Source organism: Micromys minutus (genome assembly GCF_963924665.1).
Source record: "Micromys minutus genome assembly, chromosome: 4".
Classification (NCBI taxonomy): Eukaryota; Metazoa; Chordata; class Mammalia; order Rodentia; family Muridae; genus Micromys; species Micromys minutus.
In genome coordinates, this window is record NC_137973.1 from 87,569,164 (window position 1) to 87,584,315 (window position 15,152).

Here is a 15,152-nt window from a genome sequence, read left to right on the forward strand (position 1 = left end):
GACCTTGTTAAAATGCAGGCACTTATGAAAAGATGTTTTCATCTGACTCTTAGATTCACATCATACCAGATGGGTATCCTGGCAAACCTTCCAGTGTTCTAAGTCTTATCCTTGCATCTTAGTGGCTTCAAAACTTACTTTCTTCTGTCAAGATGTTCTGTTGTCCCCAATGTCTCAACAGATCCCAAGTCCGGCCACTGTTTGCACCAAACACACCTCACCATCCTGTGTGTCAGATTACTGTGCCTCCCTCATCATAGTCCCAAAGTCTACCTCCTCTTCCGTTTTAGACTTAGACAGGCCTTTCCTGAGCACAGCAACCCACAAGCCTTATAAAGCACAAGCCAGGTGACATCCCTTGTTACATTATAGTATTTTTTCAACTACCCCGGGATCCTTTAGGTCTCTCCAGGTCTTTATACTGCACACATCTTAGCCCTATCCATCTTTGCTTCACCAAAAATAGAAGTTTTTGTGGCATCATTGTCCCACAGTTTAACTATTCTCTCCAACTGAAAGGCTTTCCCCATATATCCACAGAACCAGCACATACATATTCATCTTCTCTTTCATGGTCCTTCTATCTCAGGGAGGACTTACAGTTTCTGCTTTCATGTATTGTAAAAAGAACACCTGAGATGTTGGAGTAAAGTTACATTGCGTTTCTTGTTCTCTCTGCTGTTGTTGCTTTGTGACTCAAACCCAGGGCCGAAGAAATGCTGTCTCGTGCTCTACCACGCAACACCGATCCATTTGTCACTTTGGGACTTATTTATACCATTTACCAGGACATCTACTGTGTGTAGTCTACCCCCTCCTCACCCACCTCATCTAGGACTCATGCTCAGTTGTGTTAAGAACTTGACTTTATTGTGCTTTGAGAACTGCCTGGCACACGTTGGAAGCCCAATAACCATTTGTTGAATAAAGTCAGCAATTTGATGAATTCTAGTAAATCATTTGGGGAAGAAATATCTGCTTTATCTGGAATGAAAGTGGAGGACATAGCATTCGGATTAAGCTTAGGATCTTTGGAAAAGAAGAGCATCCGAGATAGAAGACCAGGTTACAAGACACCCATCACAAAAGACAAAGAAGGGATCCCGGGCTTCACTAGCTGTGGATTGACTTCAAATCCTGCACTTGAGCAGCTCTTTAACCCTCGTGCATTGTTTAAAGCCTCTGAATTTAGGTTTTCTTGCATTGGTAAAAAGGGAAAGTGCTATCCAGGCTCAGGGCATCATGTGAAGAAAACAAGAACCTGAAGTGAACGGCCAATGCCAGCTGCCTGTGATCGCTCAATAAAGGACGGTTAGATGGAGTGTGGCTTGACCGGGATACAGATGAGGTGTTCGCCTCACTGTGCTATTTTTCCAATAGAGATGGAGCCAAAATGTATTGCATTTACTCTGTACTCCCCGAGAACATTCATCTATTGTCCAACTTGAAAAATGGAGCTGAAAATGACTAGTCTAGCATTTGAAGCATAAAATACAGGGGCTGGTATGCACTGGACTGCCAGGCATGCTATTGCTTTGAATGCAGAAGGTAAAGAAGTGTGTGTGTGTGTGTGTGTGTGTGTGTGTGTGTGTGTGTGTGTGTGTCGCGAACCATGCCTGCTGAAGAGTACTTCCCCTTACCCACCCTGGTGTTTTTGTCTCTTTTTCAGTTGCACCTACAATTCAGGAAATTAAATCTGGCACTGTGACCCCTGGACGCAGTGGACTGATAAGATGTGAAGGTGCAGGTGTGCCGCCGCCAGCCTTCGAGTGGTACAAAGGAGAGAAGAGGTAAGGGCTTTGTGAGCTTCACCTCATTCCAAGCACTTTGAGCGAATGTGTTTGTGTTTCAATACTAACTTTAAGCAGTTTCTGAAATTGGCTTGAATGGTTCTCAGCAGCCTCCTTATGGGCAAGCAGGATGGAGGGGCCCACATGGGAGGCATGCAGAGCTAACAGCTTTCCAGAAGAAATGTCCACATTGGTTTCTGTAATCTCAGAAATGCCTGCAAATCCCCCATTGCTGATACCTTTTGCTTCTCTGCCTCTCCCTTCCTAGCAACCATGTTTATTTGGAAGGCAACCTGCCTCTAAAGGGCTTGGGCTTAGATTATACAAGAACAGTTCAAAAGCAATAGGAGCTGCAGTCTGTACCCTGATTCCTTAATAAGCCAGAAGCCTTCCTCCAGCCTTACAGTGCCATAAGAAAGTTTAATGTTTTGTGTTAGAGGCTTGTGTTTTAGGTATTCCCTCATTGTCAGGCCTGTGGAGATGTGCACGGAAACAGGCCCAGCAAGGAAATTGTAAGCTATTCTTTGACTCTGCTTGGTATGGCTGTGCCCTTGGGATCTCCCAGAAGTCTTGGAAAGAGCGACTGAGCACGGGAAGATTTGAGCCCACAGATTTCATTTTATTTCCCAAGAGTAGGTTCATACCTCCCCAGCTGCTCTTACCAAGCCAGACACGTGGGCTCAGGAAAGACCACAATAACAGAGGGAGTGTGCATTTGTATTGTGCTTCAAATCTAAAATATATCTTAAAAAATGCTAGTAGACCTTTGTGTAGCTGCTATTTTTAAATCTAAATATTAACGTAAATACTGTCAGCCATGTCATTGCACAAGTGCATGTGGGGTTTACATACTACATCATAATCATAACTATTTTCAGATAACATCTGTAAGGAATGCTAGTGAAACCACATGAAAATTTGCATATTATTACAGTGAATGGGTATAAGCATGGTGCAAACAAGTATCTAGGATTTATTTTATTTACATGTAAATAGTGAATGTGTGCATGTTTGTGCATGTGTGTTCATGCATGTTTGTGTATGTGTATATGTGTGTGTGCATGCATGTTTGTGTGTGTGTGTGTATGCATGCTTGTGTATGTGTGTAGGTATGCTTACCTGTAGGTGTAAATCTGTAGGAAAACATTCAGGGTTATCCCCCACTACACTTTAATTTCTGAGTCAATATCTGTAAACTCTTCACCCTGATTGCTAGGACAAGGCCTCTCACTGAACCACAATTTACCATTTGGCTCAGATGGTTGGCTACAGTGTTTCTCCTATTTCTGTCTTCCCAGATTTGATGTTATAGACATTTCCAGCCATTTCTGGCCTTTCCTGGGGGAAGGAAGGGGTATGATTATGAGCTGTTGTGATTAGCAAGAACTTTAGCCCTTACATATCTCCTTATCCTTCTGCCTTTGAAATCAGAATCAGAAGCTAATATGCAGAAAACACTTCCATTTCAATAAAAGACTTACCTTAATAATAAAGGCTATCCTCAACACTATTTATACTAAATAACTACAGTTTTACCTAAATTTTTGGTACTGTTTTATGAGCAACTTATTGTTATTAGGGAAATTTCAGTTTGTCAGTCATTTCATTAATTAACCTATGCTATCCAAAATTACAAATCTTCCTCTTAGTGGCTTTATAGTGACTCCATGTTTTAAACATGGTGGAGTTAAACCTTGTGGTTTCCCTCATTCCACTCACTAGGTTTGGGGAACAACAAAAGCAAACCTTTGTATGGTCTGGTGAGGCAGGTTGTAATGCTCCTCTGAGATGCTCTGTGTGAACGTTATCCTGCACATACCCCACTGCTCAACCTTCTAAAAGCTGTGAAACTTTCGCTCAGATACAATATTATTCAATTGCGCAAGAACTTTCTATGAGCATGTGGGACATCTTGGCAACATCTGTAGGAAATGGAGCCCCAGTTCTTCCCTTCATTAAGACACTCTGTGAAGAGCACCTGAGTCTCCTGTTTTCCACAGAAGGAAGTTTAATACTGATGAAGATTATCTTACCCGCCTTTTAAGGTCAGATTTGATCTGTGCCATCCATTTCCTAAAAAAAAAAACAACAGTAAGAATCATTCCTCCTGTCCTCCAAATATGAGCCCTTTTGTTGATACCCACCTCATTTACACTTGCCTGTGATTTTCTAGAAACATACTTTCTCCTAAATTCTTGAAGCATTGCCCAAAAGGCTATAGTGACCCTGGGTAAGTTTTGCAGACTATAGCAGAGGTAGCAATGGGATAGTCAATGCAGACATGTAGCTTCAGTTCTTACTGGAGAAATGGAATGCAGACCACTTTTCTATAAGGCAGGTAAATTGATTCTCCCACTAATGCTTCCAAAACACACACTCCTGCAGAATGTCAAAACCAGATGCATATGTGAAAAATAAATGGGCAGAACACATCCACCATTGTTTGAGTTATAACTGAAGAAAATATCAAAATTCCCAAACATTGTTAGAATAACTTCCTCCCAATCTATTATATGTAAAACATGGAAGAGCCAAGTATCTGCCTACAGCACTGTCTCCACATGAGTGATCTGCCAAGACTGCCCAGACCTGCATTTACCTCATCATAGTTGAACTCATCCACTGCTGTGTGAAGGTGTCACTCTAAGCTGCTCATAGACATTAATTTCTATGAGCAAGTGACAACAGATGCTGATATTTCTCCACAGAAAACAAAGTGTGTTCCTGAGCAATCTGCACAAGTCAGGGCAGTGGGTGACAGCCAGGTCTCATAAATCTTCCGGCAGAGTCTATGGGATAAACCCCTCTACTCTGGCACCCAGTCTATCAACAATGGCTTGAAAAGCCAACAATAAATACCAAGAGCAATAACATTTCAGGTTGTTTATTGATTTGCAGAACAAGAGATGGCTCATGGAAATACTCACTAATAACAACCAATGTTCTAATGAAGGAAGCAGAAACAAAAATGGAGTTAGGTGAACAAGCAACAGGGGCAGATATACCAAGTTTCAGAGTTTCTTCTGAACCCCAGAAACCTATCCAGGAGGAAGCTTCTGTCAGAGACCCCATCACGATAGAGTAGTTCTTGCAAGCTTTGTTTCCCAGAGATCGTTCACCTTTCACTCATATAAATATTCAGAAGTAACACACACAAGATTTTACTTGTATTTAAGGAAATGCTTACAAATGACCATATCTCTTACATCAAGATTGTCAAAGATAGATTTTCAAGCAGATGAACACACAGACACACACCCATATAACACACATATACAACATGCACACATGCCCATTATACACATGCACACATATGTATACATATGTACATAGAAATGTGCATACAGATAAATACACCCATGCACTCACACAGACACAGCAAGCCACAAGACATGACAATCAAGGGTTGTAGTGAAACTTATCCATTGCTGTATGAAGGTGTCACTCTAAGCCGCTGATAGGTGCTAATTCCTATGAGCAAGTGATAGCAGATGCTGTATTTCCCCCATAGAAAACAAAGTGTGACAGAATTGGGTCACATAAATATTTAGGTAGAGTCTATGGGGTCCACCCCTTTACATACATACACATATACACACGTGTATACATGAACACACAAAAGACATGTATATATTACACACACACACATGCACAAAGACACATTCACTCACACACACTCAACACATATACATAGGCACACATGTTCTCACACACAGAGAGATACAGATGCACATAGATACACAAACACAAACACACAAACACGCACACAGACACAGACACATACACATGCACACACATATACACACACAGACACACACACACACACACACACATTCATGTGGCCAGAGAGTTGGTGCTCCTGACAGTTCCTGGCAGATGGCCTACGTTATCTGACATGTGGATGTCTCCACGGGACTGCTTAAATGACTTTATGTCATGACAACAGGATTTCTCCAGAACCTGATCCAGGAGACAGCAGGATAGAAACTGTTATACCAAACCTTCTTGTGACCTTTATTATGCCTCATACTGTCATTTCTGCAGTACTCTATTAACTGCATGAAGCAGTCCTACTCTCTGCAGAAGGGGAGTATCAGGTTGGTGTCTTACTCTCTATTGCTGTGACAGGACACTAGAGTCAAGGAGAATTATAAAAGAAAGTTTCTGTGATCCTGGGATGAAGGAAAACTCACATCTTGGTCTACAGCCACAAGGCAGAGAGAGAAAGAGAAAGAACACTAATATTGGCAGAGGGAACATTTCATGGAACAGTTAGATTGGAGAACACTGTGGAGCTTCCTACCCAGGTAACAATGGGGTGAAATCTGGCATCATTGCATGCAAGAACAAGGTTTGGTGTGCTGGAAAGTGATATGGTGAGGAACATGGAGGATCAAGGTGTCAGTATTGTGCAGAGTAAACCATGCAGGAAGTGTGTCTGTGCTCTGAAGATGTGCAGCGGTCAACTCCAAGTCCAGCTCTCTCCCAAGCTTGTCACATGTCAGCCCCTCAGTGACTCTTCATGGAAACTCTGTGAGGATTAGGTAATTCTCTAGTCTGTGTGTAGAGTTGTTCTTGGGTCAACGAGGAAGATGCACACACACTTCCCACTCAGTTTGGGGGTGTTAAATCCAACTAATGTGCGTCTCTGACTTGGTTTACTGTTGTCTTCGACTGTCCATCACTAGTCACATGGCTGTCATTAGAGCCTCCACCCCTGAGGCTCTCTGAGTGCATTGGCAATACTAAGTTCTCTTGGTTCACATATTTCCATGACTGCTTTGTGACTTCACAATGACACAGTGACTACACTCTGTCACAGCCACAAAGATATATCTGTCATTCTTGGTCACATAATACCATAATACTTACCCTTAAGGTAGAAGATTTTTGTTCGCAGCCATAATCACAATTTAATCTATCACAATTAGCTGCATTAGAAGCAGGAGTATGGTAGAGGACAGCAGTGTCTTACAAATGTCACTTGGGGGCAGCCACTGGCCGAGGCCCTGTCCTTTCTCCTGTCTATTTAACCCAGTTATCACATACGTAGGTTCAATCCCTCTTTATGCCCAAGCCCTTCATTCTTTTTCTTATTGTTCAGACTTTATGGTCTTTTACCGTGAGCCATTGACCTTTGAAAGTCCCAGAAAGATAGCTCCTGCATCAGGAGAACTTTTTCCAACTTGACTCTGGGATGCTTAGCCCATTCTCAAATGCATGAGCATGTCCATTTCTCTTGCTAAACTCTAGTCTGTGCAGTGAGGATTCCTCTTTCATTATCATCTTCCTGGCACCTGACATGTTTCTGTAACTGTGTTACATAAATGAGTTATGGTCTTAGTAGTTCTATGATTACTGCCCCTGGTCCCTGTTGCTGTGCATGCAAACATACCATATGTGCAATTCTTCATACATAAGTGTTCATTTGTGAATGGAGGCAAGAAATCACCTGGGTTGATACTCGAGATGAACTGACCACACTGGGGGTTTGTGGGGAGGGGGTATTTTTTTTTTTTTTTGTTTTTTTATGTTGTTTTGTTTTCTTGTTTTTTTTTTGTTTTTGTTTGTTTGGTTGATTGGTTAGTTTGGTTTTTGATTTTACTTTGGTGTGGGTTTGGGTTTTGAGACAGGGCTTGTCTGTGCAGATTTTACTGTCCTGGAACTCTCTCTCTGTTGACTCTCTCTCTCTGTTGATTCAGAGATCCTCCTGCCTCTGCCTCCTATGTTCTGGGAAATAAGGAATGTGCTACCACTGCCCAGCTTCACACTCTTATTTTACTTTAAACAAAGTCTCTTAGAGGTTTGGGTCTTGTCGAATAGGCTAGTCTATGTTCTCAGCAACCCGAGAGTCCCCTGTCTTCATGACACCTGTACAAGGATTCTAAATACGGCCACTCTGCTGCTTTCATTTCTGTTTTGATCTTGTTTAGTTTGTTGGTTTTATTTTTTTCACATGGGTTTGTGATATCAGATATAAGATTTGGTACTTATTAGTCAAGCCCTATATCCAGTGATCCATTTTCCCAAAGTTACCTTCAAATGGGAAAACGGGGGTATATTCAATTGATTGTCCTATTTTAGTCAGTGCCAAACCAACTCCAACATGATGAGGAAAAAGGAAAGTAGTTTCTGTTGCTCACTTGTGGCTTCCTTTTGTGTGGTTTCCATCTCTGCAGAATGCTTATATTGTTGTATTTCAATATAAAACTGAACATTAAAATCTCAGGCATCCAGCTGTTAGGAAAATACTTCAAGCAGAATGGAAAGATTCAGAAATCGTCAAGGTTGTCAGGGGTCCAGGACCCATGTTACTACAGGAAATGGGATCCTGTACTGCATGTAGCCTTTGCTTTTTTCATGTGGGGCTTAAAGCCTCCCCAGTGCAAACCAAACTGTCACTACTAAGGCCATCCAAAAGTCTTGGATCTAAAATTATTAATTTCATTAAAATGGATAGAGTAAACAAGACATACATTTTAAATAGCTTAATAAAGTCTAAAATCATTAAAGTATCCTAATGTATTATAATAACATTAATTTATTCAAATACACAACTAAAGATAGATGCCTCTTGGGGCTCAGACAGTGATGCATAATAGTTTTCAGAATGCTCCCAGGAATAAACAGACCTTACTGTTCTCCAGCCGCAAGTGTCAAGCCACACAATAAATGAACAGGTTGCTATAGCAGCATAAACAGAACCTCCCTTCTACGCTGACTTGTTGAAGCTCTTCTTTCCATTTTCACTGTTCATTTCATTGCCTGCCCTGGGGGAATCTCCCAAAAGCCTGGATGAGACAGATAATGGGCATATGACTGATACTGAGTTTGGCATGTCTTGAAATCACAATGCCACGATCTTTGCCATCATTCACCTTGCTTTAAAAATAATTTCCTGTATGTTCAATATTTAATGTTTGGCTGTAGTCTGAGAGGAAGTGAATCCATTTTAAGGAACAGACTCTATCATTGAACAATGGCTTTACCTGTCATAATCTAGTGTCTGCTAGATTTAAAATACATGTACTTAAAGAATGTACATTATCATTTAAAACCATTTTCATATCCACACTTGGCTACTAAGTTAGCCTATCCCACTTCACACTTAAAAACACAAAGGTTTACCAAGATGTAATAACCTAATTCAAGCAGCCAATCATGCAGTAGTCAGTGAGGCCACATTTTAAGAGGCAGGAACTAGCAACTATTCTCTGATGTGCTTGGAATACAATACATAACAAAGGCATTGAGAAATATTTTCATTAGGCAGTTCCACACTCATAGGCAAGATGGGTACGAACCTGAAGTACTCAGAAACATGTAGGAAGATGTGCAACTAAATCAGTGTTAGGAGATGTGATGACCTAGTGTCTTAGTCAGGGCTTCTATTCCTGTACAAACTATCATGACCAAGAAAAAAGTTGGGGAGGAAAGGGATTATTCAGCTTACAATTCCACATTGCTTTTCATCACCAGAGGAAGTCAGGACTGGAACTCAAGCAGGTCAAGAATCAGAAGCTGATGCAGAGGTCATGGCGGGATGTTACTTACTGGCTTGCTTCCCCTGGCTTGCTCAGCTTGCTTTCTTATAGAACCCAGGTCTACCAGCCCAGGGATGGCACCACCCATAATCAGCTGGCCCTCTCCCCTTGATCTCCAGTTAAGAAAATGCCTTACAGCTGGATCTCATGGAGGCATTTCCTCAACTGAGGCTCCTTTCTCTGTGATAACTTCAGCTTGTGTCAAGTTGACACAAAACCAGCCAGTATACGCGCCAAGTCAGCAATACCACAACTGTACGAGAACTTGAACCCTGGAGACCGTTTTTTAACTAAAAAAAACCACAAATTTTTGTCCTATGACTGATTTTCTGCTATTCTTGACCATGTTGTGCTGGGGAGTTTTCTGCCCGTTTCAAATTTATAGTGGGCTGAGAGATTAAAACCACAATCAGAAAATGCTGACAACTGGGCATGTGCTGGGGCTTCTCGTCTCAGGCTATGTGTAGCCTGAGAGCCTGACTCCAGGGGAGGACAATGGCAGCTGTGTAAAAAGCCTCACTCAAGGCAGAACTAAGCCCCAGAACTAGTAATGAGCCTCCAACCCAGAATGATATCCATAAAGCGCCTAGAATGAAAGCTTGCTGTTTCATTGACTCTCTGCCCCATTAGACTCACCCCCTGGATTGATTCCAGCTTTCCTGGCTTGGCTACAGCATGTCAGTTAGCTATTTAGCTCCCATTTCTTTGTTCCATTGCCCAACTCTACCTCACTGAAGCACTCCTGCTTTCTACGCTGTCTCCCAAACTCAAACACAACATCTGCTTTCTGCTTGACGACATAAACCCTAACTGCTAGCAGTGGACGCCAGCAGTCTGAGGAGATCCACATCTGAATATCAGTAGTTCTGTCAGTTATTGGATGGCAGAAGATTAATTAGGCTACTGTTTCTAAACCTTTGTCTCATCTCTAAACTAGTAACACCTATCTCCCAGGGTTTCTGAGGACATTCATTCATGTCGACTTCTAGCTCTTAGCACCATACATGCATGTACAAATACTGAAGAATTTCAGTTATAAATGTATTAAGAACAATTTCCATCTTCCAAATATAAGTAAAGCTTTCTTGTGTACAATAAGACTAGAAATACAGTCATGACTCTGGGCCTGTGGCATTTATTGTTGATTCTGACCTGGAAAGGAAGAGTGGGCAATAATCCCAAACATGAAGCAAGGCAGGCCTGAGACTGAACAAGACACAATGCTATTACCCCAGTTATTTTTGCAATCTTAGCAATTGATGCTGACACCATGCACTATGTGGTTGGGTTTTTCTCTGGTGACTTTGCTACTGGGTTTCTTAGTCACCTTTGATAGCTAGAGTCCTAAAGAGATAATGAGTGTAATTTGTGATTATTTGATAACTAAGCAAGCCTGGTTCCCCTTATTAACTCTGGCATGGGAAAATATTGGACTCTTTTTTAATACAGTAATTCCTGTTGAGGCTGTGCTCCCAGGAACTTATAGTAGATGCTGGCAAATCGAGCAGCCTACAGCCCACAGATTTATGAGGCATTGGCCAAAAACAAAGTGAGAATCAGAGTAATGGCCCTCAGTATGGACCAAACTTCAGCTGGTGCCAGCAGTGGAGGACAGGGAAATCTGCAGTAATTGAGGATCTTGCACCCAAGTTTACCTGGTAAAAGTAAGCAAAAACACATGTCCAAGTACTTCCTCATAAGCACCATATGCTATACTTGCTCATCTAAAAACAGGTAACGTAGTCCATGAGTTTTAACTCCTAATTTAGAAAAGATTCTCTTTCACTGTAGGGAAAGTCTATAAAAAAAAAAAAAAAAAAAAAAAAAAGATTTGTCAATTTAAGAATGATTCTGTTATCTATCACCTATCTATCTTCTATCTATCCTTCTAATTACTATATTTCTATCTCTATTTCTATAGGACCTCATGTAGCCCGGGTTAATCTCCAGCTTCCTATGTAGCTAAGATTCACCTTGAAGCATGAGAGATATCACCCCATCTCTACCACTTAATTAGAAGTCTATGCTATCGCACCCATTTTATGTAATGTTGGGGGTAAAATTCAGGTTTGCATGCTAAAACTCTATTGTACCAACTTTACGATGTCCTAATCCAAGAAAGAATCTTTTAATAAAAAATAAAATTATAGAAAAACATCTTAGAATGAATCTTGAGAATGAAAAAAAAATCATCAATTAAAATACTCTTATTTTTTAATTACATTGAAGGCATACATGCTATAGACTTTAGGTGGGACTCATGTTTTGACATTCATTGACTAGGATGGGGTTCATCTGTGGTCTGGGCTACTATTCCTCAGCTTTTGGAAGGGCAGAGTTTGTGTCAATTTCTCATTGATCACTTGATATGGAACTCACCTTCAAAATGATTTAGTAAATGTTTTCAGAATTGCACTGAATATTTGATAAACTCCCAGGGCACGATATCTGTGATAAAAAGCACAAAGGCACACTCTCTGGACATACCTCTCAGTGTCCACACTCAGGTAGGTCTCAGTGGTCATACTCTCTCAAAGAGAGCTTTTCATAGCACTTAAGAAGAACATGTCTTAAATGTTGTGTAAGGGACATGCAATTCTCAAACTTTCTACTGTAGGAGGAAGTTAGCTGTAGACTTCATTAATTTCAGGAAAGTAGCCTCCCCTGGAGAAAATCTCTCTTGCTCATTGTCCTCATCATTTCCCTGGCTGCTGGGTTAGCACTCTGACACACTGCTGTGATAATAGTGCAGATGCTACTGCCAAAGCTCTACAGCAAGGGGCTGTGCAGAACGTGGGCAACAGCATGCATGACTCAACAACATCTGCAGCTTTGCCTCATTGAAGGGCAGGAAACTGAAAGCCAACTCATCCAGAAAGACAGCCATGACAAAGATAAGCAATGAAGCCAGAGAGCTCAATAAACTCCCTTGAGAACATCTCAGAGTTCAACCAGTGGAAGAATCTATTTCATTTCTTCTCGGTTCCTTAGCAATGAGACAGTTCTGCTTTGGGGCGCATCAGGGACTTAGGAGTCCAGGGAATTACATAACCATCAGAAAATGTATCTGTATCTGACATGGACACAATGACCCCAACCTCAGCACCAAAGCAGGCAGGAAAATGGAACTGTGGTCTGTACATGTTGCATAAATAATCCTATTTAAAATGAAGTTATTAAGGGGATACATGCAAATGTTGCTTAGTTAGCAAAATGCTCACTAAGCCCTGGGTTTAATCTCAGGCATCAAATTATATTCATGCATTTATTAATTGGTTAAAGGTTATTAATGTGAGGCATGAGAGTGTCAATAAGGCACTAGGAATTTAGCATATATTTTCATAATTTTAAAATTCTTTTGTTCAATATTCTCAATTATAATTGGGAATCCTTATTTCTGCTCAAGTTTAATTTTTCAGTGTTTATTTAACTCAAAGTTTTGTTAATATGATTAAACTTTGCATTTCGAGTAAGTATAATTTAACTATTGAAGATTGTAAAGTAATTCCGAGAGTAATCATATCTTACTACTTCTGATTTACACTACACATAGAATAGTTTCTCTCTTTTCAGTGTAAGATACAGTTAATAAGTCAGTGCCAACTCCAGGGAGGCCATAGCTTCTTTGTGATGAGACACAGTTGATTCTGAAACAATCATACATGAAAGATGAATCAAGATGGCCACTTGCCAAGTGAATTTACCTACTTTGTGGTCACCGTGTCTTGTTTATATAAATCTGAAATTATTCAAGCAGAAGATAGAATCTAGTTTCATCCTCGTTAGTACAGAATTTAAATTTAGAGAGAAAAAATTCTTATTTGGTTTTATCTCAGAATTATTCTAACTCACTGTCCTATGGAATACTCCATGTACTTGGGACACCACTATGAATGGTGTACAAATTTAACATCAAAGAATGTGTGATCCTATATTCTGGCCTTTTTTTTTTTTTTAGAAAATTCAAGCAATTCAATCTGTTAAACAAGCAAGCAAACAATCTTCTGTATCCAAACTGATAGAACCATACAATGGTGGGTTATACAGAGAAGGAAGTAATTTAAGAAATAATAGAAAATTTAGACCAGGTGTCATACGGAGAAAATGGTCTGAAAGACAGGAAAACCAGGAGGTCAGAGCCAAGGGTACATCCAGGAAGAACCAGAAACAGAACACAATGTGACCTGTTATTACAACATCAAGCCATGCAAGCTCAGATTGTACATGGGCCTTAGGCACTGAGTCTGGAGAGTGTGAGGACATCAATAGTATCAAGCAGAGACTATTGATATTGTTACATTTTTACATGTAGAGGTTTAAAGAAATTATAAAGTCCTAAAATGGGGCAAGTATGTTTTAGGAATCTGAATGCTGTCTACATTGCTGTATTTCCTGCTCTAGGTTAAAAGAAGTCATGCCCCAGCCTTGGTTGCCTATGGCAACAGCTATATGGTATTGACTTTTGACTTGAATCCTTGTAACATTTGGTTTCAGAGGGATTGCCCACAAAGTATCTTGGGCTCCTATCAACTAGCCAGCTTAACTAGAAGCCATCAGCCAAGCTTTTTTTCTTTTTCCTCTTTCTTGGCTTTCAAGGATGAGAACTATTTGGTCTACTGTGTTAATTACACTAGAAAGAGTACATATGAAGATCACATGGTCTGGTTTATCATGTACCTCGGCAACTCATCAGAGAAAAGGACAGCTGTCAAGCCTGTTTTCTCTATCAAATGCAACAAAGTAGAAGAGGTGTGGCAGAACAGAACTAACCCATGTTGCTAAGGTCCATGTGGGTGTGGTCACATAGCTTCCAGGTTGCCAGGGCAGCTCTACCTACACTGAATTTGGAACTGATGTCCCATATACATGCTTATTATTGTATATTTTGTTTTCTAGGCTCTTCAATGGCCAACAAGGAATTATCATTCAGAATTTTAGCACAAGATCCATCCTCACAGTGACCAATGTGACACAGGAGCACTTCGGCAACTATACTTGTGTGGCTGCCAACAAGTTGGGCACAACCAATGCGAGCCTGCCCCTCAACCGTAAGTAAAATGTCAGAAAGTGTACTTCAAGGGCCTCCAGACTCCTCTGAATGAGCAGAAACAGCGCCCAATCATGGAGTATGCTCAGCTTAGACCTGTTCCAAAACTATCTAGATGTTTGAGAATTCTATAATACCCATAAACCTGTAAAAAGTCTTAAAGTTTAAAAGGGGTAGGGGTTAAAGAAATAGATGAAACACAGCTTTCTGACTGAAGATAGTTAAATGGGGTTTTATCTGTACTGGTTTATTTATTTAAAAAGCTTTATCTTGAAGCATGGAGTAACCACCACTTGAGTTTCCTCTTGGTTGTTCATCTTAAGACACTCATCTTGGGAGTCACCAGAAATTCACATGCTGGGTGTAAAATGAGAGAGCAAGTAAACAAGCATCGGAAAAGGATTTTATCCACCTATATTGCACATTTATTCAAAACTATCATGAAATACAATGCAGGGATTAATTGAGATAAATTCTACCTGGTCTATAAATCGAAATGCAATTTAAGGGATTGTCTTTTGGGTTGAAGCCCAAACAAGAAAACCAAGCAGTTAGGAAGTGAGGGAGGCAGATTCTTTCCTGGTAGAATGTGGGACTCATTTGTAAAGCAACGCTTCCTATCTAACAGAAGACATGTGGGTCATTGTTTAAAGATCACATATTTATGTATATGGGCAGGAATTTGAAGATTTCTATGCCCAAGCAGAATGCTTTTGAGCTTGTTCAGCCTGAGGTCATAGACTTTAAAGGAAAGGTGGTGGGCATTTCAAT

General features: G+C 40.6%; 1 protein-coding gene across 1 annotated transcript in view; it reads left to right on the forward strand.

The window, feature by feature from the left end:
• Positions 1-15,152, forward strand: part of NEGR1 (neuronal growth regulator 1) — a gene marked incomplete at both ends in the record, with an annotated part of 710,996 nt that overhangs the window by 540,785 nt on the left and 155,059 nt on the right. The window contains 2 exons of the mRNA XM_080916349.1: positions 1,670-1,790; positions 14,231-14,382. Of these exons, the coding sequence (XP_080772475.1) occupies positions 1,670-1,790; positions 14,231-14,382 (273 nt within the window). The remainder of the gene's footprint in view (positions 1-1,669; positions 1,791-14,230; positions 14,383-15,152) is intronic.